At 42.6% G+C, this 26,583-nt stretch overlaps 1 protein-coding gene across 17 annotated transcripts in view; it reads left to right on the forward strand.

The window, feature by feature from the left end:
• Positions 1–746: 746 nt before the first annotated feature.
• PUM2 (pumilio RNA binding family member 2) overlaps positions 747–26,583 on the forward strand; it is a 61,205-nt gene continuing 35,368 nt past the window's right edge. For 2 of the 17 annotated variants that reach the window (XM_079969683.1, XM_079969684.1), the window contains exons 1-9: positions 9,653–10,008; positions 15,478–15,546; positions 17,413–17,518; positions 17,714–17,901; positions 19,441–19,616; positions 21,427–21,700; positions 22,169–22,262; positions 22,759–22,866; positions 24,915–25,057. In XM_079969683.1, the coding sequence (XP_079825809.1) occupies positions 9,685–10,008; positions 15,478–15,546; positions 17,413–17,518; positions 17,714–17,901; positions 19,441–19,616; positions 21,427–21,700; positions 22,169–22,262; positions 22,759–22,866; positions 24,915–25,057 (1,482 nt within the window). In that variant the 5' untranslated portion in view covers positions 9,653–9,684. Of the gene's footprint in view, positions 766–817; positions 975–9,645; positions 10,009–15,477; positions 15,547–17,412; positions 17,519–17,713; positions 17,902–19,440; positions 19,617–21,426; positions 21,701–22,168; positions 22,263–22,743; positions 22,867–24,914; positions 25,058–26,583 lie in introns of those variants that run through there. The other 15 variants (XM_079969696.1, XM_079969688.1, XM_079969685.1 and 12 more) reach the window with 14 other exon arrangements.

A 26,583-nucleotide genomic window follows, 5' to 3' on the forward strand; every position in this document is an offset into this window, starting at 1 on the left:
AATGGGAGCAACTGACGGAGGAGACCAGCTGCGCCTCCTATTCGCCATGGGGCCGCTGTAGAGGCAGCATTGGATCTGCCGTCTCTAGGGACGCTGCCGCCCGAGGCAGTCGCCTCACCTTGCCTGATGAGTGGGCCAGTCCCCATGAGCGGTTTCGGTGTTGGTTTTGAGCATGACGGCTTCAAAGAACCGCAACTGAGAAAGTGCATTGCATTTACTGGAGTCCCCGCCTCCCCGCCCCCCAAACCGTTCCCATGCATTTGAACGGTCGCCCTCGGGAGGTGGCGGACTCTCCTTCCTTGGAGGCTGGCCACCTGTCATGGGTGCTTTAGCAGAGATTCCTGCATTTCAGGGGGCTGGACTAGATGACCCTAGGGGGAGTTCCTCCCAACTCTAGGATTTGCAACGGGTCCTGGGAACGCGAATGCCCGCTGGACGTGCCCACAGAGAACCGGAAGTATTGAGCACCGGCTCGTTTTCACCACCTCTTTGGCTTTACAATGCCTTTGTGCTTGGGAAGCCGTTCCTCCTCCTCTCTCGCGCCTTGTGCGCAGGCGCAAAGCGCGCGCCGCGCACGTTGGGCGGCGACGCACGCGGCTCCCGATACGCTCCCTTTCCTCCTTCCCTCCCTCCCTCCCTCCCTCCCGGCGTCGACGGACGGACGGGCCGGCGGCGCGCATGCGCCGTAGCGCGTTGCCGTTGCCGCCGCCGTTGCTGCTGTCTATGCCCGTCCCTCTCTTTCTCTCAGTCGCTCGCCATGTTGTTGTGAGTCTCCCTCACGGCGGCGAGGGTGGAGGAGGGGGAGGGACCACGACGGCGGCGGCGGGGGGAGGAGGAGGAGGGGGAGGCGGGAAGGCGACGGGGTGGTTGGGTAATTATAGGTGAAGGTGTACCCGGAGGAAGGAGGAGGAGGAGGAAGAGGAGGAGGAGGGAGCCCGCCCCCCCCCGTGTGTCCGTTACAGGCACACTAGCCCGTGAGTATTCGGCTGCTGAGGCGATGGGATGAGGTGGGTGGGGGAGGGGATGGAACGGCCCATGGAACGGCGGGGGAGGGGGAGCGCGATTGAGGGAGGAGCAGGAGGGCGAGTCCATTATTATCCTCGCCCGCCGCACGGTCGCTCACCCACGTCCTATTGTTTCAGACCCGGGGATTGGAGTATTTTCTTTGGGGTGGGGGGGGGGGAGAAAGACAGGCAGACAGACCCGGAGAAGAGGCCGCTGCTGCAGCTGCTCCGGGCCTGAGCGCACGTCTTCGGTGCCCTCTGTCTCCACCCCCCCACACACACCAACCTCTTTCTCCGGCCCTCCCTTTGTGTTGGCGAGCACTAGGCCCGTCGGGCAGGCCCCTCGCTGCTGGAGGCGGCGGGGAAGCCATAGGGAAAAGCGGGGTGGGGAGAGAGGAGGAGGAGGAGAAGAAGAAAGGAGGGCGCCTGTGTGGGTGTGGTGCTTGCTTGCTTCCTTGCTTGCTTGCTTGGAAGCAAAGAGAGGAAGGAGTCAATATGGTGCTGAGGACGACGTCTGCACGGCGGGCGGGCTGCCGTGTCCTGATCCGGGCAGCCGCGTCTCCTGCTTGTTTTGTTTCGCCCTCTCCGTTTTAAAACGTCTCGTTTTGCTTCGTCTCTGCCAAGCGGGGAGCGCGGGACAGGCGAGAAAGATAATTTTGGAAGTGGGTGGGGCAGTGTGTTGTGAAAGAGGGGGGGGGTTGTTAGAGGGATTTCCCCCCCTGTTTTTGGGTGGGGGAGAAGGATTTCAGTTTCTCCTCTATAACAGAGAGGGGTTAGGGGAATGAATAGGGTTTGTGTAGCTTTGCCCCCCCCCCCAATCGTGTTTGAAGGCCTGCTATTGTGGGGCTGCAAAGAGGCGAGAGGGTTTTTTTTTGGAGGTGCCAGCCAAAGGACTGTTAACCACAGCAAAGAGCACGAAGCAAAAAGGTTAAATCGTTGCCTGCAGAAACTGGTCTGACACGCTCAGCCTAATTTGGTGAGCCTTCTGCTGTGGGACTAAGGTAGTAGCGAGGAGGCTCTGAACCGTGGGGTGTTTTACGGAAAGTGGGTATTGTGGATGGGTGCTTGTTGTGGTGTTGGTCCCTTCCAGCCAGGGGACTGTATTTGATGGATTGGTAACCTGAGAAAGGAGAGAGATGTAACAAAAGGGTGCACAGAAGGGAAATGGCAACTAAAGAAGTGGAGATGGTAAACAGGAACATTCTTCTGTTACACTGGCTCTAGGGGAGGGTGTGCAAAGACTTATTGTAGACTTATTGCACAGTATGTCTTAAAACATTCATTGACATAGTAATCCTGGTTCTGTGGGTTGTTGGTTTGATGCCTATTGTCAGTTCCCCCTGTAGAAGAAAGGGTCTGGATGCCCCTTATATAGTGTACACATGATTCCAGGTGAGGAAATAGGTTACAAATTGATGGGATTCTCTTGATTGGAAGACACTTGAGAAGGTGTTTGGGTCTGCTGGAAGCATCCATGTGGCTTAAAGTGTGAGTCCTTGGGATTTGTTGAAAGGCCAGCCAAAGAGATACAACAGGGAATCTGGAACATGGTGACTTGGAAATTAGTCTAGTTAGGGAGAATTTGTGAGGTGAACTTATTTTGGTGTCTGGGGAAGAAAAACTTAGCACGTCTCTGTGGGAGGATCAGCAAGAAGTGTGGTGAAGGCCGCAAGAGAAGTGAGCAAAACAGGAACTAGTGTGGGGGAACTGTGAACAAGTTTGGTTATTGGAGGTATGGTAGGATGCTGAGTAGAAAAAAGGGAAAGAGTCGGATATGCAAGACACGTGGTGGTCATACAGGCAGATTTTCTCTTGTTCAGTAGAAGATTTGAATAATGTGCCTTAGGAAAAAATGTAAATATAGTATCTGTGTGAGGAAGCAGTTTGCATGAAATGAGTAACTGACATTTGATTATACATTCTGGTAAATGTGGTTTCACATACAGCGTTTCCCCCCTTTTAGTCTTTAAGGAAACAGTTTTTTTAGGTAGGGTATGTGAGTTTAAGTGTTGACTTCCTCTGTAGCAAATTATATTGGAGCATGCAACTTTTCAGACCTATCAGTGCATTATATATTTCTGTTGTATATTGAGGAGGGCTAATTGACAGCCTGTTCATTTTTATTAAGCATGATAAACAAGCATATGTTCTAGTGTATTTAACACTGTAATGAGTTTTGAGAATACTTTTCCTCCCAATTCCAGATCAGTGATACTGTATAGGAAGGTAAAATTCCAGAGTTTAAAAGAAATATTTTAAAATAAATAAATAGCTTTGATTCTCTGGCAGGTGGTGAATCTTTTTGGCTCCATGGGACAGATCCTTATCAGAATCAACCCTGTGGGACAAATTTGACAGGTGGGTGGGGCCACCCACCTCTCAATCAAATGTCATGATGAGGTCATGTTCAAGGTGCTTTGAAGTACAGACTTCAAAACAACTTGCAAGGTGCTGCTGAATCAGAAAGGGGTTTATGACCTATATGCAAAAAAAAAAAAAAAAAAAAATATTCTGGAGACAGTGAGGCGGCTTTCTCAGAAGGCCTCTAACATTTCAGCTCCTGGAATGAAGGAACCTTTGTGCCTTCTTCCCACTACTTTGCCACAGGAAACAATGGAAGAGACTGAAAGGAGCTTACCTGGGTGCTTTTCTAATTTCCATCCCAAATACATATGCATACTTTTTGAGTCCTTCCTGCTTCTGGTGCACACCGAGAGGCAAGAGTGAGAGAGTGCCAACTGACTGGCTGCCCCAAGGAATGCACAGTATGCAGAAGGCAAAAGCAACTATTCAGAAATGAGCAGCAAGAAAGGGAACAGTTCATACTACACACTTGAGGAGCAGCCTGTCTGTCCAGGGGCAAAGCAAACAGCACCAAGAGCCTAAAATTTTACTGTTGCTGCAGCAACTTTGAAATGGGCAGGCCATGCCTACAATGGACTGTTTTCTCCCCTCTCAGCGGGGGAGGAATTTCCTGCAAAAATGGAGAGTGGAGGAGCCTTTGTTTTAGCAGGGAACGTGTTTGCAGTGAAATCCTCTGCTAAAACGGATGTTTGTTTTCTTTGTTTTAGCAAATGCCTTCTTGATCTAGAAATTATCTCTGCCCATTATGTGATGTCATAAATAATGTAAATTGGTAGGTTTGGTTTGGGCAAAATGGCCTCACTGGCCAAGATTGGCCCATAGTCCAAAGGTTCTCTACTTTGTTCCATAAACATCTGAACTAGATGGGTGGCACTTAATGTCTCTGTAGATGTTTCCTAAACTTAACACCGATATATGTGGAGAAGCTTAAGTATAAGGATGCTCAAGCAAAAGGACTTCCATCTTCCTTTGAAATCTCAGAAAGCCTCATTAGGAACCATCCACAATAGCATGGAATTGCCACATTGTACCAGTGTTCACTTGTATTGTTGCATACTGTTCTCAGTCTGGGAAATGGCTTTTTTGGAATAGAGTGGGAAAGGCCTCTTGTGGAAACATCCTCATGCTTGCTGTTTTCTGGATTAAGCTTTATAGGAAACATGGCATATTCTCTAGTCCACATTGAAAAACTATTTTCAGGGTGTGATCCTATATGCCTCTCATGCTGGGGAGTGAGAGTGAGCAGTCATTGCTATGTTGGTGCAGCTACCGTTGCATCTTACATGGGGTCAGCCCCATACATGAGAGAGGAAAAAACTGCTCTGGAAAATGCACCATGGAATAACATACAATTGAGCAATATTTTGTCTATGGCAATATTGCCAGTATCCACTAATCATGGGTGTTGTAGTATTGACCCCCATACCACTCTTATGATTGAGGGAGTCAGTGCACTGATGGTGATACATGTCTCAGGACAGTCTTCTACCAACCCATACACACTGATGTCACCATTCCTCAGGCAGGTGTTTGGGTCTCATTATGTTGCATACTGCTCAAAATAATTGCATTTAACCACACACAAGGGGAATGAAGGACAGGCTGCTGAGTATAGTACCTGCATTGTCCCATTGGCAGGAGATCATGTCCCTCCTCGCTCCCAGGATTCAAGACACACTGTGGGAGAAAATAAATATTTGCCAAAGGGAGAATAGGAGGAACCAAGACAGAAACCATGGTATGCCACAACCACACACTGATAGCAGACATCTGCAGCAATTCACTGCATTGGGCAGTGGTGGGAGATTTGACTTTCCAGATGTTGTTGGACTGCAACTTCCATCGGACCCAGTCAGTGCAACAAGTGGTCAGGGATTATTTGGAGTTGCAGTCCAACATCATCTTGAAGGCCACAGGTTTTTCACTCCTGTCACATGGGGTTGGGAAACAGGAGATTGGAGCAGTAGCTCCAGGTGGGGATAGGGGAGAAAATGGCTCCCTCACTATTTACATGCTTTGTCTAGCAACAGTCATGATACAGACACAAGAGGAAGCTCCTTCAAATTGAGGCAGTTCTTCAAAAATTACAGAACAGTGCCTGCCTGGTCAGCCAGCAGGCAGGAAACAGATATCATTGGGCTGCCAGTGTCAAGACCCAGTTATGAACACCAGGTTCCTGTCGGTTGCAAGAGGAGCCCTGGAAAAGCAGCTGAAATTTCACATGCAGGAGATATTGTGTTCAAATCCAGGTATCACTAGAAAAGGAAAGGGACTTTGACATTCAGGAACATCTGAACCAATATGCATGAGCACCGAATAGTCCCGTACACCTTTTGACTGATGCTTTCACCCTCTAAACTGGGTGCTTCTATACACCCTTGTATCAGCACTTACCCCACAGTGCACCCTGAGTGGCATGTCCTCTTGCAGTTCTGGGAACCTGATTGATCAGAGAGTAGAGGGTCTCTGGCTCTGGCCACTGGTAGTAACAAGCTATGTGTCCCACCCTGAGTCCAGCTGAAGCTAGATTGCATCTGGGGATGGAAAAGGTGTCCCTAGCTACCAGTCCCGAATAAGAAAGGAACAATGCACATGGGAAAGTCATAGCACTAGCACCTTTAAGACACTCCATTTAGGAATATATTCACTTTTGACATAACTTTCGCACATAACCTGTGAGGAGCCTGCTTGGAAAACATACCATAGAGGAACAGCTGGGAGCATCCTGCTTACGGTTGACCATAATGACATGGATCTCCTTTGTGGTACTGTGTGTTGGTAGGTCTTGTTCCATTGGGAGAGGACCTGTGGAGATAATAATAGGCAAGCAGCCTGTAGCTGGAACACCCTGAGCTGGGCACACAAGTAGTAGGTGTTTTGAGGAAACAAGAAAGCTGAGCGGTGCCAGTTCAGTGTTCTGCCAGTACTCTTTCCTGGCCTTCCAATTCTCTGTGGAGGTGAGAGATTTCAGTGACTCTGGCAATAAACCCATTTGGATTGTAGTGGAACTCTTGTGTGCAATGACAGTTCAGTCAGCTTCATATATCTGTGCTGTGATCTGATAAGGCAAAAGTGCTTGAGTGGCCGGCAGTAACAGTGCTTGGATTCTAGTGCCTGGGCTTTGCCAGTGGAGAGGCTTGCCTGCATTTGGGAATGAGTGTTTTCCTTGAGTAGGTGACACTGCTCCCTTCTGGAAAAGAACTTGAGACAATGCAAACAGAAACAAGTAGTCTTCAACACTTGAATGGAAAGTACAATAGTTGTGATAAAAACTCAATGGGTAAGCTGATCCTAGTAATGGATTTAGCACTAGCCCTTGTTTAGTGCTATGTGAACAAGCTGAGCCCCCTTCCACACGTGTGCATTTCCTCTTCCTTTCTTCAAACTCTTAACAATGTGGAGTTAGGTTAAAATAAGCCAACTTTACACTGTAGTTTGTGAAGCTGAATTGTTTAAACTACGACAATAGATAATGGTAACTACAGTTCCTAGTTAGAATGACACTAGTTGACAGTTGAAATGAGCTAAAAATGGAAGCAAAAGCTTCCCAACGCCTCTTGGCTTTGCGTTAGGAGGATGGGGAAGTGGAAGGAGGGTAGGTTTGTTAATGTAGCATGAAAAGACATGGTTTAGCCCAAAATAACTACCAACATTTAAGTTCTAGGTTCTAGGTGACAAACAATAGGGGCTGGTGGCTGGGTTGAGCTTGCAGGAGCTGCTTGTTGTCATGCCCCGCTTGTGAGTTTTCCCAGGATCATGTGATGGCCATTGTTGGGGACAAAATGTTGGGCCAGTTGAACCGTGATCTGGGTAAGATAATTGCATCATGGACTAATAAAATAATTTGTTGATGCACTCTTAGAACTTCTTTCTGCCATATTTGATAAATTCTAATAACGCGAGTTGCCAAAATCCTGGAGATTGAGACAGTTTAAGAAAGGGGTGGTTGGAGAAGAGAATCTAGGAAACCACAAACCAGTCTGAATTTGATATCAGGGAAGATATTAGAGTAAATTATAAAGCCATTAACTAGTAAGTGCCTTGTTAATAATGTAGTGGTTTGTAGAAGGTGGCATAGGTTTAACAATAAATTCTGCCACACAAACTGCATTTTTCTCTTTATTAGCTTAAAGGGTGTTGGAAAACTGGATGTAATGTATATTTTTCTCGTTACATTTTAGTTAGGAAACTGGGTAAATGTGAGTTAGATAATGATATTGTTGGAAAACTAGTCTCTTGAGTACTCCGTGCCAGAAAAAACTGGAGAGAGAATTTTGAGTGAGAGCTCAGTCCTGGTACTCGACTACATTTTAATGAAACCTAAACATTTTATGAAATCGAAACTCGTCAACATTTTATGAAACTTAAACAGCAGTGACTTAGATGAACAGGTAGAAGGATCCTGATCATATTTGCAGTAGGTAACCCTACTGGTAGGGATAGGTGACACCACAGAGGAAAGGAATAAAATTCAGAATAAATGTGAATCTGGACTGAGACTTTCCAGGAAAATCAACAGAAACCAATGCAAAATTTTGCTATTACACAAAAGATCAAATAAGCAAGTGCAGAATATTGAGTCCCAGACTTGAGGATAATGCATGTGAAATGGATTTCAGGATTGTATTTGATCACAAGCTAAACACAAGTCAACATGTGGGGATGCAAAAAAGGCTGATGCTATTTTTAGGCTGTTTTAATAGAACTATAATTTCCAAGTCTTGAAGTGGCTGCACTTTATTCTGACCTCATTTGTAATCCTCCAGTCTTGGGCACTGCATTTGAAGATGGATGTAAACAAATTGTAATGGGCTTAGAGGTGGTTAGGAAGATAAGAAAATGTCCTTTGAAGAAAAGTTGAAATAACAGGGTATGTTTATTTGTTTTCTGCTGTCCTATAGTACAGAACTAACTATAATGGACTTAAGTTACAGGAGGGTAGATTTCAGTTTAACATGAGTAGAAATTTCTTGATGGTAGGAACAACTCGGCAAGAGGTCTGCCAAAATAGGATGGAACTTTTAGTGGTGAAATAATTTGCATGCAATGAGATTAGTCATAAATTGGTAGTTTCCACAGCTTTTGTTAATCCTAATGGTTACTTGATAGAAAAGACTCTTCAAAGTAGTTTTTTTGTAGCGTGGTGTGGGGAGTGGAAATAGAAGTGCCGCTGCATCAATGAAACTCTGCTGCTTTGAATACAGCCCACTTCTTGACTTTTATCTTTGAACAGACTATAGTTACAAAATTAAAAAGAAAATAATTCGAAACAAATAAAGCAACGACATTTGTTGCAGAAGCCTGTTTGTTGTTGCACTAAGTAGGCAGCAGACCAATTCATCAGTGTTACGGCTTTATGAACTATGTAACCAAGGTCAGTACAGTGGTTCTTCAGGTTACATACGCTTCAGGTTACAGACTCCGCTAACCCAGAAATAGTACCTCGGGTTAAGAACTTTGCTTCAGGATAAGAACAGAAATCGCACGGCGGTGGCGCAGCAGCAGCGGGAGGCCCCATTAGCTAAAATGGTCCTTCAGGTTAAGAACAGTTTCAGGTTAAGAACGGACCTCCGGAACGAATTAAGTTCTTAACCTGAGGTACCACTGTAGTTGACTGGCATGCCAATCCTTTAGTGCTTTTAGGCTCCTATGCAGAGAGGAGAGCGAGGTTTAATTTTCATTTATTGATACATGGTGAATGAGTAACTACTTTGAGTTCCTGATTTGAAAGGTATGGCTTGTTGGAAGAATAGTTAAAAGCAGTGCTTTTCTTCTAGAAAAAGGTACCGGTACTCACCACGAAGTTGTTACAGTAAGTGCCGCACTTTTAATTAGTGCTTTTCTTCTAGGAAAAAAAGGTTGGTACTACATACCCTTAAGTACCCCCACCAAAAAGCATTGGTTAGAAGATTGACAGGCAGCTGGATTAGAACATTTTTAGTATATTACCATACATATTCTAGGGCACGCATAGGCAAAGTTGTCCCTCCATTTTTTGAGACTACAATTCCCATCATTCCTGACCACTGGTCCTGTTAGCTAGGGGTGATGGGAGTTGTAGTCCCAAAAACATGGCGGGCAGAGTTTGCCTATACCTGTTTCTAGGGTAACGTCAGACTTTTGTGTTGGGCTTCCAAAGAGAAGCCAGTGTTTCAGAGCAAACTCCCTGTTCCTTATAGTTTGGATTTTTAGCTTTGAAATCCTAATTATAAGAACTGCATATTTTACGCTCCTTCTGTGGAAAGCCTTTTACGTTATCAATCCTTTTTCTTTTTAGGTATCTACATGGTATGAAATTACATGTGTCCTCCTAGGTATGAATGAAGTGTCCTGGCAGGAGACCAGAGGAATGATGCATGTGAACATTGGTCAGGAAACCAGAGGGGTTGAACAAGGGGTTACCTCAGCTGGAACAGTAGGTGGAACAACTTCAGGGCCCAATTCAGGTGGAACCAATCCTCACTCCATCCCTACATCTGCAGTGTCAGGTGCTTCCAGTGTCCAGGTACCCTTCAGTGGATGGTCTCAGGATGATGCCACAGTTGGATATGTCTTCCAGAGGCAGGCTGGTGAGCAACTGAGTGGCTACTTCAGTAAGCACCGTCGGCCCACAGGAGATAGCATTCATGTAGATCATTCGGTAGGTAGCTTATTTGTGTTTTGCTTATAGTTTCCCCCCCTTTAACTCATATCTTTCAGAAAGATATGTATAGGTTAATTTATCATAAGCACAGCATTTAATCATGGCTGTTGGAAGTTAAACTTCTCAGTGTAACTGGCTTAAGGCGTGATACACATTAATATGAAAATACCTAGTATTTTCCCCCTCCGGGATACTTTTAGTAGTTTTTAAAGTATTAGATTTCATGGCAGGTGGATAGGTGGTACCAAGTGGTTCATCTTGACAAATCAAAGAAAAGTGACAGGATGAAATTAAAAATGAATTTTGCATGTAATCTTGCCTGTTACACTTATATCCTACATTCAGTACAGAATAAATTGATCATGATTAATTTCCATTGCATGTTACTTAGCCATGGCTAACTGTTGCTGGTTCACTGAATCTCAGTAATAACACCTACATTATAATCTTATTGTACACAATATTGCATCCTGTTGAATGTTATTTTTCTAATGCTTTGGAGACTCGTGATGCCACATCTGGGGTTGCATCTGCCTACCCTGATGTCTGTAAGTTGGACTGACATTTTTATTTAGAATTTTATGTGTACAGTAGGGGTAGGGAACCCTCCACATATTGTTGGGCCTACTCCCATCATCCCTGACCATCGGCTATACTGACTGAGGATGTTGGAAACGTAGTCTGGAGAGCCACAGACCTGCTACACCTGTGGTACAGCATAACATGTAGACTACAGCCACATGATCTGTACACTGAACTCTGAATTTACCTTTAGTCATGTTCATTAAATTCAGTGGCTGTACCTGCATAAAACTTAGTTGAATGCCACCCTTTCTTGTACTTTGTTTCAGCATGCCTTGTTTATTGTAGTTGGCATTTTAGAGAGATTCCTTTAGTCTCTGGAACAATTCAAGTACAGCTTGCTGCTGCTGCTTTGAGTTTACCTACTCAAGATGTGAATAATTTTTTTCTTTAAATTCAGGATTATACTCCTAAAAGAGTTTCTTTGCTAATACCTGATAGGTCTGTAATGGCTCGATAACTCAGGGGTACTCACCTTCAACTTTCTTGCTGTAGAGGAAATTGTTTTTTCCATTGTAATTGTGTGGTTCCTGCAGAAACATCTATGGCCGCATGAACAGCTACACTTCTGAATAGGACATCTTGTATAAATTATTTCCTATGAAGAGCTTTATAGAGATCAGAATTGATTGTTCTCTAGGATCATATTCCCTTGTAGACAAAATTCCGAGGGCCATTTTTCAGTGGTGGGCGTGTCTTGAGGCAAAAGTATGTAGAGCAATAAATGTACATTTTGCCCTTGCACAGGAGGTAAGGTGCTTGACACAGTGCTCTGTCCTCCATCCAGAGAAGCAAAAGGCAGCATTGGAGTTCAAGGACACATTCCAGTTAGGCAGAAATGTTTGGTGTGAAGTGGAACTGGTGAGGTTTCCTGGGGAGATCTCCAAGAGTCAAGTAGAGGGGCCACATTCCAGCCTTGGCTCTAAGGTTCCTCACCAGCTCTCTGGTTGCTTAAGTAAGCTTAGCAGATAGAATGAATTACTGTTCTATAGTCCTGCAGATCACACTTCCTATTTATTCTCATTACTGTAGCATGCTTTTGGCTTTTCCTTTGGTATGCAAATTGTTTGTATCTTGCAGAATGCTGGAAATATTTAGAATAAAGAGAGTGCAAAAGGCACCATGCTTTCTGGGACATGACATGGTAACCAAGGACACAAAGTTGATTCTGAATTTAGTGTTTCAAGAGAAGACAAAGAGTGAAATAATTGACTTGTCAAATAATTTTTTTTCTGCATACTGATGCATACCTTTGGAATGCAGTCTTTCTAAGAATCCTTGATTTTAAAAGGTTTTGTCTTGCTCTGATTTTTCCTAACAAAGTTAAGAAAAGTTCATTATTTTTAATATTTGTTGTTTTTACTATATAAAGGTGAATGTAGTCTGGGGTAAAACATACTTTCTTGCATGGATCTGTTTAGTGCTCTTATTTTTTTTATTGAGCTAGGTCCTAGCATTGTACAGTGGTACCTTGGTTTACATCCATAATCCATTCCGAAGGTCCCGTTGAAAGCCAAAGCAGGTTGTAACCTAAGGTGTGCTTTCGCCAATGGGGCCTCCCCCCCCCCCAGTTTGGTTGTACAGTGGTACCTCAGGTTACATATGCTTCAGGTTACATATGCTTCAGGTTACAGACTCCGCTAACCCAGAAGTAGTACCTTGGGTTAAGAACTTTGCTTCAGGATGACAACAGAAATCGTGCTCTGGCGGTGCGGCAGCAGCGGGAGGCCCCATTAGCTAAAGTGCTTCAGGTTAAGAACAGTTTCAGGTTAAGAATGGACCTCCGGAACGAATTAAGTACTTAATCCGAGGTACCACTGTAATAATAAAAAAATGGGTTGTAATCCAAAAAAAGGGACACACACTTCTGGGTTTGACGTGGCTGTAATCCAAAACGGTTGTAATCCAAAGCGGTTGCAAACCAAGGTACCACTGTAGTTAGTTTTCAGAGTTCATGTCTGTCTTGGATGCAGTAAACGTAGAATGATAAGTCAACATTAGTTTTGTGATTTAAGTGGGTCTTCTGTGAGGGTGAATAATGTTGGCTGTCACCCATAAAGCAAATTATGAACCTCTATCTAACCCCTATGTTAAAACATGCTTTTATGTAAAACCAGGATAAAAAATCTGATTTTGAAAGTTGTGTTAATGACACATCATCAAGTAAAAATTAGAATGTGTGGACAGTGTTGACCATGCTTCACAAGTTAAAAAAAAATAATCAAAAATTCTGCCCAGTAATATAGCCAGTGCTTCTGTAAAGTCTTCAAATGAAGTGTCCATGCATGGCTCTAAACAGTAATCCTGAATCTCAAAATTTGCTCCCAAGTGTCTAAACCTATGCAAACTCTAGGGAAATCATGTGGGTTGCACAGCTAGAAAGTTTGGATTATGTTCGTCATTAGTGTAAAGTTACTTAGTTACAAACTAGGGTGCTGTAATTGTTTCTTCCAGTAGATGATGATGATGATTAGATAGATATCCACGCTTGACCATGAGGTGGGTTCCAGCAGTTGCACTGCAATATTTTTGTATGTAACCCTGTTCCTGTATACTAATAGCGAACTCATTCATCAAGTTCTGTTGCCTATGTAGCCAAGACAGCACCAGTAGTGACTAAGAGAGGTATTGGCATGCTCAGGCGAACTCTGAACTTTGCAGAAGTACAAAAAGCCTTAACACAGTGGGATGGAGCATGCGTGGCTGGCACAGAATGCTAAATCTTTCTGCCTGAGAAGGGAAAAACAATGGAGTAGGGAGAGTGGAATGGAGTATCTCGGGGAAGGCATGGCTGGCTGCCTGGAACGTTGAACAAGAGCATACTGCTGTGCAGCTTGTGTTAGGTCAACGTGTAAATTACATTTTCCAATTGTAAATATTGAAAAGGGTGCTTTCACTGCCTTGCATACAGGGTGTTATGGTATTCATCAACAAACCACAACCGGCAACTTGCACTTGTTTAGAGATGGGTAGATCAAACAGCTAGTGGATCTTAGCAGTTCAGATTTGCTCTTTATGAAGAGAAAAGGCAGCACTCTGTGTTGATTATCTTTTAAAGACTTCTCCTAATGTTACTCATGTCATGTCATCCTCCTTCTAGCTTCTTTGTTTCAGGAGCTAACTTTATGATCTGTTCTCTTGCACCTCATATAGGGTTGTCCTTTGAACACATGCTTTCCTTTCTTTAGCTCAGTTCTGATTCCTTCATCATTGTAGCAAATCCTTTACATGTCTTGGTGTTTGCCGGTCGAGCAATATAAATCAGTATCCTTCTTCACCATATTTTGGGGCTCAACCAGAGACATCAACTAGAGATCCAGTTCCTTATCTCAAGAGGTGGAGTTTCTGCTCTGGAAATGGACAATAGAGCCCATGTCTCCTTCAGATTTTGATTTAAGTTCTCTGTGCCCATTGTTCTCCAAGCTAGTAGTGGGGGCACTGTCAGCATTTTCACCTGGAGCTCAAAGTTCAAAATGATGACATTAACTCTATGTTGTGTTATAATAGCAACAGCAACAGTAACCAGTATTTTTTGCATGACTGGGCAGCAGGTTTGCTATAATGATAGAATAGAAGATGACTACTTTACTAAAATGCTTTTTAATGAGAATCAGTGTATTCAGGTTTTAATTTTCATTACACAGGCAATTGTAGGCATTCTGGTTTTAGACTTATTTTTTTTTTGTTGATTATTGTTAACTCCGAATTTAATTTGGTGTTTTGAAAATACACTAATAATGCAACAATTTGATTATAAAACATTGATTTGATTTGCGTAACATTTAAACCCAGTAGTAAATTTACTTAATCAGCAGAGTTTTGAGTCTTGGGTCCTTGCTTTTAAAATAATATATATCTGCTCACTGATGTTCCTTAACATTTGAATGTCACAGAGGTAGCCAGTAAGTTGAATCCAGTTGTGCTGTTTGGTTAGTGGAAGAGCTTTTGATCCATTGGACGCCTGTACTAATGGAATAGGAAGGAGGCAATTTACAGCAGCTTTCCCTACTTTCCCTCTGAAAATCTGCTCCAGGGTGTCAGGGTGTTGGGAGAACTGTTCAGAACAGCCTGGAAGGTTGTGCTGGGGATTGGGGAAGGCTGCAAGCAGCGGTTCTCAACCTGTTAGTCCCCAGATGTTGTTGGACTACAACTCCCATCATCCCTGAGCTCTGGCCTTGCTAGCTAGGGGTGATGGGAGTTGTAGTTCAACAACATCTGGGGACCCACAGGTTGAGAAAGGCTGCTGGAAATAGGAGGACAGGCAAATTTGCTGCCCCTCCTCTTGCACTCTAGTGGTGCAGTAGTAAAACTGCTAGCATATTTGCAAAGCTAGGTATGGTTTCAAAGACTCTTCTGAAAATTGAATGGCTATTTTTGGTTGTAGAAGGATACAAATGGATGCAAACAAGGGATTTAAAATGTACTATGATTATTTATATTAGTTAATATATTTAAGGCATGCTTGGGTTGTGGGAGAGATGATAAATCATGTTTTCGGTGTTTTTTGTTTTTATCAAGGCATTTCTTATTGTTGTAAGGTTCATCTTATTTGTTCTTGTAAACTTTTCCTTTTTAAGAGTGCTTATTAACTGCCTGAAATAAATTACTTAGGAAGTTTATCACATCAGTTTTACTTATTTGGGTATTATACCAGCAGTTCATGGTGACTAAATAATGTACTTTCAAATATTTTTCATAGTTCTTTTCATTCACCAAGTGAATATTCAAGAGAATTGTCTGTTTCTCTTCAACCAAGGAAGTTCAATTAATAAAAAATGGGGCATAGTGAACAGGGGCATAACAATTTGGAAACTACTTCTAAATTTTAAAAATATAACACATAGCTTTCAAGTGAAATCTAATTTTTATTTTTATTTTCTCCAGGTTCGCTCTGTGGATGAAATGAATCATGAGTTTCAAGCTCTTGCACTAGAATCTCGGGGAATGGGAGAGGTAAATAACTTTAATTGAAATGTATAGAATGGATTGTCGCAAGAATTTATAAATCACCGCTCTGTTAATCTTGGCATCACTTAAAAGAACCACAATTTAGGATATGTATCTTCTGTTGTTGGAGGAATTTTCAAGTCACCTTTTATGCAAGTACACTTTGAGTCTTGCATTGTACTTTCGGCACGAAAGCCTTAATACAAATAGCACATACATTGTGGGAGAGAATGCGTTGCCAAGACTGAGTTTTTCTAGAAAGTTCATCATCTGATGAAGGATTGATTCTGTGTGTCAAGCTAGTGTTCAAAGCTATCAGTAACTTGAGTTCTTCAAGCCACAGTTTTCAAGATCCGAAATCATAGTACCATGTCTCCAAATATTCTGGTGCTTGTGGCAAAGGTGAAATACTAAAGTGTACTAATATCTTCACCTTTTGCTTCCTGTTCTACACTTTTAAACGAACCTAGAGCTCTTCCTCAGTTCATTGGAATGCTTACGTGAAAATTACTGGGTAGAGGTATATCAGTTTTAAATGAGGTACTGTTAATATTGGCAAGCACTCAGAGAAAGCAAACATTGCTTATATTATGCAGAATGGCATCTGTTTCAGTTGGACACATGCACAGGGTTCCAGCAAGTATTTTTTCTTTAAACCGGAACATTTTAATGTATTGAAATAGCTGACATATTTTCCTGGATTTAGAATTAGTAACTTGGAAACCTCATGTCTATACAGAATGATAATGCTAAATAAAGCTCAGTGTAAGGAATTCAGTGTTGTGCTAAAGTGATTGTTTTGACACCCCCCCCCCCCCAGCCACGTTTGGGGAAGGAGGGGAGAAAACCCTATTGTGCAAATGTAGTCCTGTCGCACAGCTTCTGCTGACAGGACTCATAAGTTTACTGCTGCCCCATGTCTCTGACTTTTGATTTTAGAGACTTGCTTGGAAAGGGCTGCGTGTTGAGTGCTAGCAGTTTAGATTCATCCAGGGTGATCAAATCATCCCACCCCACCCTTTTTGAATTAGTTACTTGGAAACCCCAGGTCTATATAGAAAAAGATGCTAACTGAATTTCAAATATTGCCTGAAAGCCAGATCAGTTTACATACTTTTAATGAGTGGATGCTGAGAATTGCAGCCATTTGTGTATAACACTTTTTAAGACTGAGAGTAGCAAGATTTTTATAAGAATTGCACCTGACAAAGAGTAGCATAGATCACTTTGTACAAACAAGTTTTATGTCTGAATGGAAAAGAATCCTTCGGAAGCAGCCTTGGCTGAAGGGACCAGTGCATCTTTATTTTTTTGGAGCTTTTTATAGGTGTTACATTCTCCATGGCCCTAAAGTAGCAGGTATCAGGCATGTATACTGGTGCTGAAGTGTAATACGTATTAGACATGTTTCTGGTTTGATTTTCATTAAAATGTATTTCAGTTTGGATAGGTAAGGAACTAACCTGTAATGCTGCAGTTCTGTGCATTTTGTCCTGTTTAATTTAGATGTTATTAAATCAGGTACCTGGAGATAGGGTTGAAGTCTTAATTACAAACTATGTAAAGTGGGAATCTATGACCCTGTTTGACTCTCATCAGACTAGGCCACTAGGTCAGAGATAATGGGAGTTGTAGCTGAACTACATCTGGAGGACCGCAGGTTTCCCATCCTTTTTCTAAAGTTTTATGTACTAATGCATGCTAGTACTAAATTTAGCAAGGTTCACTTATAATGGGCTATACCACTGCTTCACTCTCCTAAACACCTCCTGTTAAGCAAAGCATGCCTGTTCCACAGGTTTGTGTCAGCACCAGTTTACAAATAAACTGAAAATTAACCAGTTTTAACTGTGGTATATCCTTTTTAAATAGCTGCTACCTGCCAAAAAATTTTGGGAACCAGATGATCCAGCAAAGGATGGACAAAAAGGCATATTCCTTGGTGATGAATGGAGAGAAACTGCCTGGGGAGCACCTCGTAAGTGATGTGCATTTAAGGAACTTATGGTCAGAAATCACTTGGGAAAGAAATTACTGGGGGAAGGAATCACACTCATTATGCTTTAGGGATCTAAAGAAGCTCACTGAACAAAGTGTCATTAACTTGAGTATTTAAAAACTTTATATGTATTCATGCAAGTAACATTTTTGTTTTTGTTTTTTTTTTAAACAGACCACTCTATGTCTCAGCCTATTATGGTTCAGAGAAAGCCTGGACATGTTTTTCATGGAAACAGTGAAGTGAATGCTGTCTTGTCTCCTCGATCAGAGAGTGGTGGCCTTGGCGTGAGCATGGTAGAATATGTGTTAAGTTCTTCTCCAGCGGATAAATTGGACTCCCGATTTAGAAAAGGAGCTTTTGTAAGTAACTTGGTTACATCAACAAAATATTAGACCATCCTAAGCTGGATCCCCCATTAGACCGCACTGGTTCCAAATCAGTATTAATAAGAAGTTGGACTAGCAAACTTTGGTTCCCATTCTGACCTGTGGGAAGCAGTGTTTTGTGTTAACATGATTATTTCCTGTAGGGCATTTGAGCATATATGTAGACAAGAATTGTGTATGCATAACCGCATGAGTCTTTGCTTGTATGAAATTCAGTTTCATTGAAATCTTTATGATTTACTTCCAAATAATAGCTGTGTTTAGAAACTCCATATGGGACACTTTACACATATGGAACAGGCTCCCTTGGGAGGTGGTGGACTCTCCTTCCTTGGAGGTTTTTAAGCAGAGGTTGGATGGCCATCTGTTATGGATGTTTAGCTGAGATTCATGCATTGCAGGGGGCTGGACTAGATGAACTCCTAAGATTTTATGTGTTCACCAGGGTATAAACTATTTGTCATTTTTATTCGTATTCAGCTGAAAGTTGTATTTTATTTAACACTTCCATATTTACGGAGAACAGTCAGTAATGAAAAAATAATAGGTATGAAAATAAGTTTCATCCCACAGCTTCATGACAGTGGGTTAGATACAGAGATTCTATGAGGGGAGTTGATTTTTACCAATTTTCTCCTGCTTGTCCCCCTCTCCCAAATCAGTTTTGAAAGGTTGGCAGAAGACCTTATTGAACCTTGTGGGAGGAGGCTACAGGTGGGAGAAGGCAGAAGGTGAATCAGCGAAAATTTCCTTGCCTCTGTGTGTACGGGATTCTCTTAGATCACCAGCTCTTCCACGGACGAATAGGGCTACACTGCTTTAGCAAAAGTTGGACTTTTTCCTTTGAGTGAAGATGCTCTCAGGTTGGATTTGAGCTTCCTCTAATGCTTGGAGGCAGGATTGCAGCTGAATAGAACATTTTGCCAGAGCAAAGAATCTCACCTATACACTCATGGGGTCTGGACTCTATACTGGCAGTAACTGACCAGGAATGTGTGGATAGCTTGATGAAAGAGTTGACCCATTATGTGGCAGCTTGAAAGAGGCAAGTTCCATCCCAGGGATCATTAGGCAATAGTTGAAAATATTTCCTAATACAACCAGAGAAAAATAGTTTGTTTCTTTGTGGTGTTACTTGTTTCTTATGTTGGGTGGATGCAACTTGGACAGTTGTGAAACTTGTGGGGCCTAGCCAATTGGGAGCAAAACTCTGATTCAACTGTAATCCTGTCCTCAGATGCTAGAGGGAGCTCACATCCCACCTGAGATATATAAAAAAAAATTCATTGAAAGGAAAATAATTTTTGCAGGTAAGCCCAGCAGTTCTTTCTGTTTATCCCAGCAGTTTGCTTTCATGCATCAGCTTGTTTTGTATAAGACTGAAACTTCCTCAATCAAGGTATATTATTGAGTGTTATATGAATCAGTGTGCAGTATAACATAGAATTAGATTGTTTTGTGGTGGTGCTCTTGCATTTTGTCAAATTCAGAATCAAACATTCTTTTCTTCAGGGCACTAGAGAAGCTGAAACAGATGGACCTGAGAAAGGAGACCAGAAAGGCAAGGCTTCTCCATTTGAGGAGGACAAAAACAGAGATCTTAAACAAGGAGATGATGATGATGATGTTACTAAAATAAATGGCAGAGGTTTGCCAAATGGAATGGATGCTGACTGCAAAGATTTTAAGTAGGCATTTACATTTTTCTAAAGATACAAAGTATATTTTTTAAGAAATAAAAATTCTGAGTTTCATTTTCATATGGATGATTCAAGTCCTACCTTCCTATTTTGCATAATATTCAGCCTCTTGCATGCACCCTCCCTCTCTCTCTCTCTCTCTCTCTCTCTCTCTGTGAATTCACCTTAAATAGACAGGTCATCTTTAAATAGTTTAAAGTTCTATTTGTGTAGGCTATAAAACAAGTCGAAAGGCTTTGCTGTTCTAAGGTTGTCTTAAAGCCATCATAGATGCTTGGCGAGCCAAATAAATGGCTGGGGGACATAGGAGAGCCTGTCTCCATATTTCACTTTGGCTTGTTTGACTACTGTATTAGAAGTTTGTGGGTATGATTTTGGCCGCTCCCTGTTCAACGATCCTTCTACGTGGGCCACCAGCATGTCTACTCTGTGGCAATATGCTTGACTGATCCCCTGTTCTGCTTTGCTTTGGTTTGTGCACACAAGTTGTCTATCCAGATCTTTCTATTTAATGCTCCCCAGCCACGATCACTCTTGCTGCTGGCCTGCCTCTCTTTCCCCCTCTTCACGCATTTGATGTGTTTAGATCTTCACTCGTATGTAATTGACAGGATTCTTTACCATGTCCCAAGAGCCTCAGTTGCCTTCTGATGTGTGTGCACTGGCTGAAGGAAATTTCTAGGCGGGTGAGGCAGCTTTACCAGCAGTGTCAAAAACTTTGCAATATATCTGGGGCAATGTAAGGATCTAAAAGAACCCAAGCTCCAAGGTGAGCACGTTCTTGATCTCCAGTGGGGAAATGAGTAAGAGGTTTAGGCACATCTGGAGCGACATAGAGGAGGTTTGAGTTCTGTTCTTTTAAGCTAGAGACCTATTGGAGCAGGGACAGCTTTTGCCAGGGTCTACTTGGCCTCTGTATGTTGAAAAGGGCAAGAAGGGGTTATGCAGGAAGCTCTTTTGGGTGGGTGGCTGATGACAACTAGAATAATTAATAATAATAATAATAATAATAATAATAATAATAATACCCCGCCCATCTGGCTGGGTTTCCCCAGCCACTCTAGGCTGCTCCCTGCAGAATATTAAAAACATGATAAAACGTCAAACATTAAAAACTTCCCTAAACAGGGCTGCCAGTGGTCTTCCAGGTGAACAGATGAAGAGGCCTTGATTACAGTCTCTCTCTCTATACTGCAGTCTGGTGGAGTGGCTGTTGCTGGATGACAGTTGAAGAGCAAGAAAAATAGGGTGGAGTTGACTTTTCAGCAGAGCTGATAGAATAGCTCTTCTTAATCTCCCCCTCTACGTTCTCTCTACCATCTGCACTTGTTGCTTTCCGTGTTAAATGGAGTCCCCCCCCCCATTAGACCACTCTGTTCTGTCCACAAGATTTGTCCATTCACTGCAGATACAGTAGTGATAAGAGCATCCTGCAACAAAATGTTGCAGAGTATCCTTTCTGACAGGAGTGCTACAATATGGGCTCAATTCACTCTCTCCTATTCCCAGCTTTCTTTTCTGGTTGACTTTTAACATTCTCTGGCTCCTGAAGGCCATCAGTCCTCATTGGGCTGTTTCTGTAGTTAACCACCTGAGCTTGCTGTTATAGAGACTAATTCTTTTCGTTTCCAAACATAATCCCAGCATTTCAAACTGTTCTGCTAACGCTATTCAGCCCAGCTGTATGCTGTTTCCCCTAGATCAGGCAACTACAGCTGATACTAATTAAATAAGCATTTTCACAAATGCTGTTGTTTAAGCAATGAAGCTGACATCTATTTTGCATTCTTTTCCTAAGCAGTCGTACTCCTGGAAGTCGGCAAGCCTCCCCAACTGAAGTAACTGAGCGTCTGGGGCCGAACCCAAGCGCTGCTGAAGGATTGGCTTCCCTTCCTAATCCTGCAACCCACAAGCCACTGGTGGAAGAATTTTCAAACTCTGAATCTCAGAATTTGGATGCTATGGAACAAGTGGGTCTTGATTCTCTGCAGTTTGATTATCCTGGAAATCAGGTACAAATGGACTCTTCAGGAGCTACTGTGGGACTCTTTGATTACAATTCACAGCAGCAGGTTAGTGTTTTTATACAGCCACATTAAAAAGTGGAACTACAACATTCTGGCAATCACAGGCTGCCACTGAAAATTGCAGCTTTGTAGAGATTTATTCCCACGTTCTTACCTATGTCCTGGAGTCATGGTTAGTTCCCAACATCAGTTCTGCATCATTGGCTGGTAGGGAAGCTAAAAATGTGATAACCTTAGGACATGGCTATATTTGACTGCATGTTAACAGTAAAAGATCAGAAGCTTGCAACACAGAGCTGCCTATTTTTCTTTTTTTTTTACTGTAGTCCCATGCTTATTATAATGTGTAATTCTGCCGTGATATTGCTTAAGAATGAATTACACCTGAATTTAAACTTCATGCATAGTACTATGGATCTTGGACAATCCTGTGAATGCATCTACACACAGTTGGTTTTTAAATTCTGATGTGGGATTGTTGCTAAAATTAAAGGTTTAAATTGTTGTTCTTAGCTTTTTCAGAGGACTAACCCTCTCACTGTCCAGCAGTTAACAGCAGCTCAGCAGCAACAATATGCATTGGCAGCGGCACAGCAACCACACATAGGTGAGACATTTTCCCAAGTTTATTTACTTAAATTTCAAGTTTAAAAAACTGGCAATGTATGATTGCTGCTTTTCTTTTAATTAAAAGCTTGCTAATTTGGGCAGACCTTTTGACAAACTTGGAATTTTCATTGCTTAAAAGTGAAGTTCTAAAGGTATAGTAATAATTTAAAAAGCTGCTGTTCTGGCAGTGTGATACATTTAAAAAATGTATTTGGTTTTATAAATTTAGTTTTATAGAAATGGCAGCACTAACTTGGGACTATGGTATGAACGTTTCTTAAAGTAGAGCATGAACCTGACAGTTAATGAGAGAAGTGAGAGATACTTTAGTCTTAATTACCTTTTGAAGCCTCTTCAAGAACAGTTGGCATAAATTTCTAAAGCTAATGCGTTTACAGTTTGAATGATGTAATGGTGTGGGTGGGTGTTTGTGTGGTGTCTTGTTTTTGGTGAAATTGAACTTTTTGTTACTGTAACAGGTGTATTTTCGGCAGGCTTGGCTCCAGCTGCTTTTGTGCCAAACCCATACATTATCAGTGCTGCTCCACCGGGTGCTGACCCATACACGGCAGCAGGCTTAGCTGCAGCAGCTACATTAGCAGGTAAGAAACTACCATCCCTCAAGTTAATTACAACAATCTCTTTTTCTCTAGAAATTTGAAAACTTTAGTGTTTGGGCACAAACCATCAAAAATGCACAAGGATGAAATACAGTCATACCTCGGCTCCTGAATGCCTTTGGAGTCGTTCCAATTTTTGAATGTTCTTTTGGAAGCTGAACATCCGACTGGGCTTCTGTGGCTTCTGATTCAGAGTCAGAAGCCACGTCTTGGTTTTCAAATGTTTCAGAAGGCGAACGGACTTCTGGAACGGATTCTGTTCAACTTCTGAGGTACGACTGAGAAGTGGGAGTAGATATACAGTGGTGCCTTGGTTCTCAAACGGCTTAGTTGTCAAACAAATTGGCTCCTAAATGCCGCAAACCCGGAAGTAAGTTTTCTGGTTTGTGAGCGTTTTTCGGAAGCTGAACGTCCGATGTGGCTTCCAGTTGAGTGCAGGAAGCTCTTGTAGCCGCGCCTTGGTTCTTGAACTGTTTTGGGAGTTGAACAGACTCCTGGAATGGATTCAGTTCGAGAACCAAGGTACCACTGTATACTATACACTTGACTCTGACTTTATTCTGGCTTGAATAGCTAGTAGCCCTTAAAGGATGAGGAGATGGCAAACTGTGATGGCAACAGTCTCTCATGGATGTGCAAATCTGCCCCTTCTTAGAAGCTTAAATAGCTACCTTAAGGCATGGTTTTGCTGCCTGGGGGAATTGGTATGCTGGGTGCGAATAAAGCATTGTGGCAGATTGCAAGGCTGATTGTACTTCCTAGCACTTTGAGTCCATGCATGCATGATCCAAATAGTTTAGAAGATATGTCAAATAGCTAATTTTCATAGTACCACAGCCATGAGAGAGCATGAACATTTTTAAAATGCTCTTGTTTAGGAGTGATTTTTTAAAAAATTGTGATGATAATCAAATGATATGAGAGGTTCTGTAGGATTTAGTAGAGCTCTGTTTGTACACTACCACCGTCTTTGGACCACAGGTTGTTCTGTTAACGGTTTTTGCATGTCTGCTATATCCCACATCCAGTTCTCCAGTTCTTTCCTCACTCACGTTACATGAGTTCTGGAGCTTGTGTAACTCTGAGAGGAGACGATCATGGGACGCTTGCCGCTATCTGAATTGTTGGGGTTCTGTGTTGCACTTCCAATTCAGATACACAGTAGCACCTTGGCTTACGTTACCCTCAGGTAACGTAAATTTTGGATTGTGAAAGCGGCAACCCCAGAAGTGTTTCATAGAATCATAGAGTTGGAAGAGACCACAAGGGCCATCGAGTCCAACCCCCTGCCAAGCAGGAAGCACCATCAGAGCACTCCTGACATATGGTTGTCAAGCCTCTGCTTAAAGACCTCAAAAGAAGGAGACTCCACCACACTCCTTGGCAGCAAATTCCACTGTCGAACAGACAGTGGCATGCTCACTGCGCATGCATGCTCAGAAGCACTCTACCATGCTGCATGCATACGCAGAAGCTGTCCCTCCGGTTGCAGAAACCTGGATCTGATCAGAGCTCTGGAACGGATTCCATCCGCAACCGGAGGTACCACTGTACTGAAGATGAGTGAAGTAACATGTTTGTTAGTTCTTACAGGGATGGCTCTTTAGGGCTCCTGCCCCTGTGCAGAAGAGAATTGTTTCCAATATATTAAGTGGTGTAGGCTGTTTTTTATATATAGGAAGAAAGGTGTTAGCTAAATGGTAGCTCTTCCACTCTTGGTATACCCCTTCTTATTTGTCTCTTTGCTGTGCTTGCTTATCTCTCTGCGGGAGGGTAATTCTTTTCCTCCCTCTTCTGATCAGAGGGTGAGAATGGTCCTCTTGGAATATTTACAGGGAGGAAGGGGGAAAATCTGTCCTGGGGGAGGAGTTCTGCTTTCAGGTATGTGTGCAGAGATTCCCTTTTTGGCATAGGATACTGGGTTTGTTTATACGTGTGGTTTTCACACAACAGAGTTAGCACTGATCTCGAGGCTTTTGAGGAGAGACTGTAAATATTTGCGTGTAAAGCCATTTTTTCCGTTTTGTTAGGGCCAGCAGTGGTCCCTCCTCAGTATTATGGAGTTCCTTGGGGAGTGTATCCAGCCAACTTGTTTCAGCAGCAAGCAGCAGCTGCAGCAAACAACACAGCCAATCAACAGGCTGCGTCACAGGCACAACAAGGCCAGCAACAGGTAAGCTGGGTGGACACACCTGAGGAGTTAATATATCTGTCTGCTCATGCAGTTTTATTGAATGCAATGCGTATTGTTGAATAAAAAATAATGGTATATCTAACTGCACAGTTTATGCGTTTGCCATGCTGGACAGCAGTCTATTCAGTCCATAAGCTTAATTTTGTCAGTGTATTTCATTATCAAATCAGCAGATATCAGTTCTCTCCGCTGAGGGATGAGGGCAGCTCATCCCTCAGAGATGGGGGAAAGCCTCTATTCAGGTTAAAATTTTAGTTTGCCTTCTGAACTACAAAGGTCAGTTTAAAGTTTATAACTAGAAAGACAGGCCTCTCCTTTTGCTTTTTAGTAGGCAGGCTTCAGCTGTGTTAAGTGTTGTGAGTTTGCCTGCCAAAATAACAGCAACAAATCAGCAAAGCCCAAATTGAGAAGGGAACAGAGCGGCCAGTATGAAACAAGCTGTCAGAATGTCTCCTACTTAAACCTCCCACCTGCTTAGCCTCCCCCCTGTTGTAGAGGAGCTAAAGCAAAGGATTTGACAACTAAGATCGAGTGCAACCTTTTTTTGATAAAGTTATTAACTTCGCGATGGAAAATTATAAGACTGGGCTGGAGGAGAAAAGTGGAATGTGAATTAAAATGCAACCCCCCCCCCCCCGGAAACCCCGGGAGCGATCTGTAAGAGCGCCGGGAGAGGAGAAATAGAGGTTTTGACAGCTGTTAAAGGAGCTGTCAAAGCGGAAGAACAAAAAGAGAACTTTGTTACGAGGACTTTGCTGGTCACATTTGTTACAAATTGGATATAAATTGTTTAAAACAAGGAATAATAAGTTACTTTGACTGTTGGGTGTGATCGGGAAGGAAACTGAGTTATTATAATCCCTCTAGAGGAGCTGTGGGACACTACAAGTATTGCTGGGCATCAAATTTGAATAGGACTTTTTATCGCCTGGGAAACTGCAGAAATGGAACACTATTTTGTCTACAGAGGTCTACACACTAAAGGAGACAATAGATTTATCTATTGAAGAATGGAAGGGACTTGACGTAATGTTTTGTTCCTGAATAACAAAGCCTCTGCAGAGGAATTAGAAGCTTTTTGGAATTAGAACATTTGTGCAGGAGAGCAGGGGGGGGGGAAAGAGGAGGAGAGAGAACAACAAGAACAATAAGAATAACAAGAACTGGACAAAGTTGGAAGATAGACTCCTTCCAAGATTGGACATGTGAAACCAAAGATGACCAAAAGATGGCAAAGACTAATAAAAAGACGGCAAAGCGGACTGGTGAAGGACTGTGGTTTAGATGTGGGAGCTCCAGGATGACAGTAGACATTGATAGACATTGGGAACGCAACCGGGAAAGGGGGGAGGGAAATTTGGAATCCAAAGGGTGTTAAATTACATTTTATTCTTTTTTTTTAATCTTTCTGTTTATCTTAATCTGTATTGCATATTAAAGAGGGGAACTCGTGGAAGGGAACAGGTCGATTTTAGGGGATGGGAAAATATTTTTTTTAAATTGGG

This window comes from Podarcis cretensis (assembly GCF_951804945.1).
Source record: "Podarcis cretensis genome assembly, chromosome: 3".
In the NCBI taxonomy this organism is placed as follows: Eukaryota; Metazoa; Chordata; class Lepidosauria; order Squamata; family Lacertidae; genus Podarcis; species Podarcis cretensis.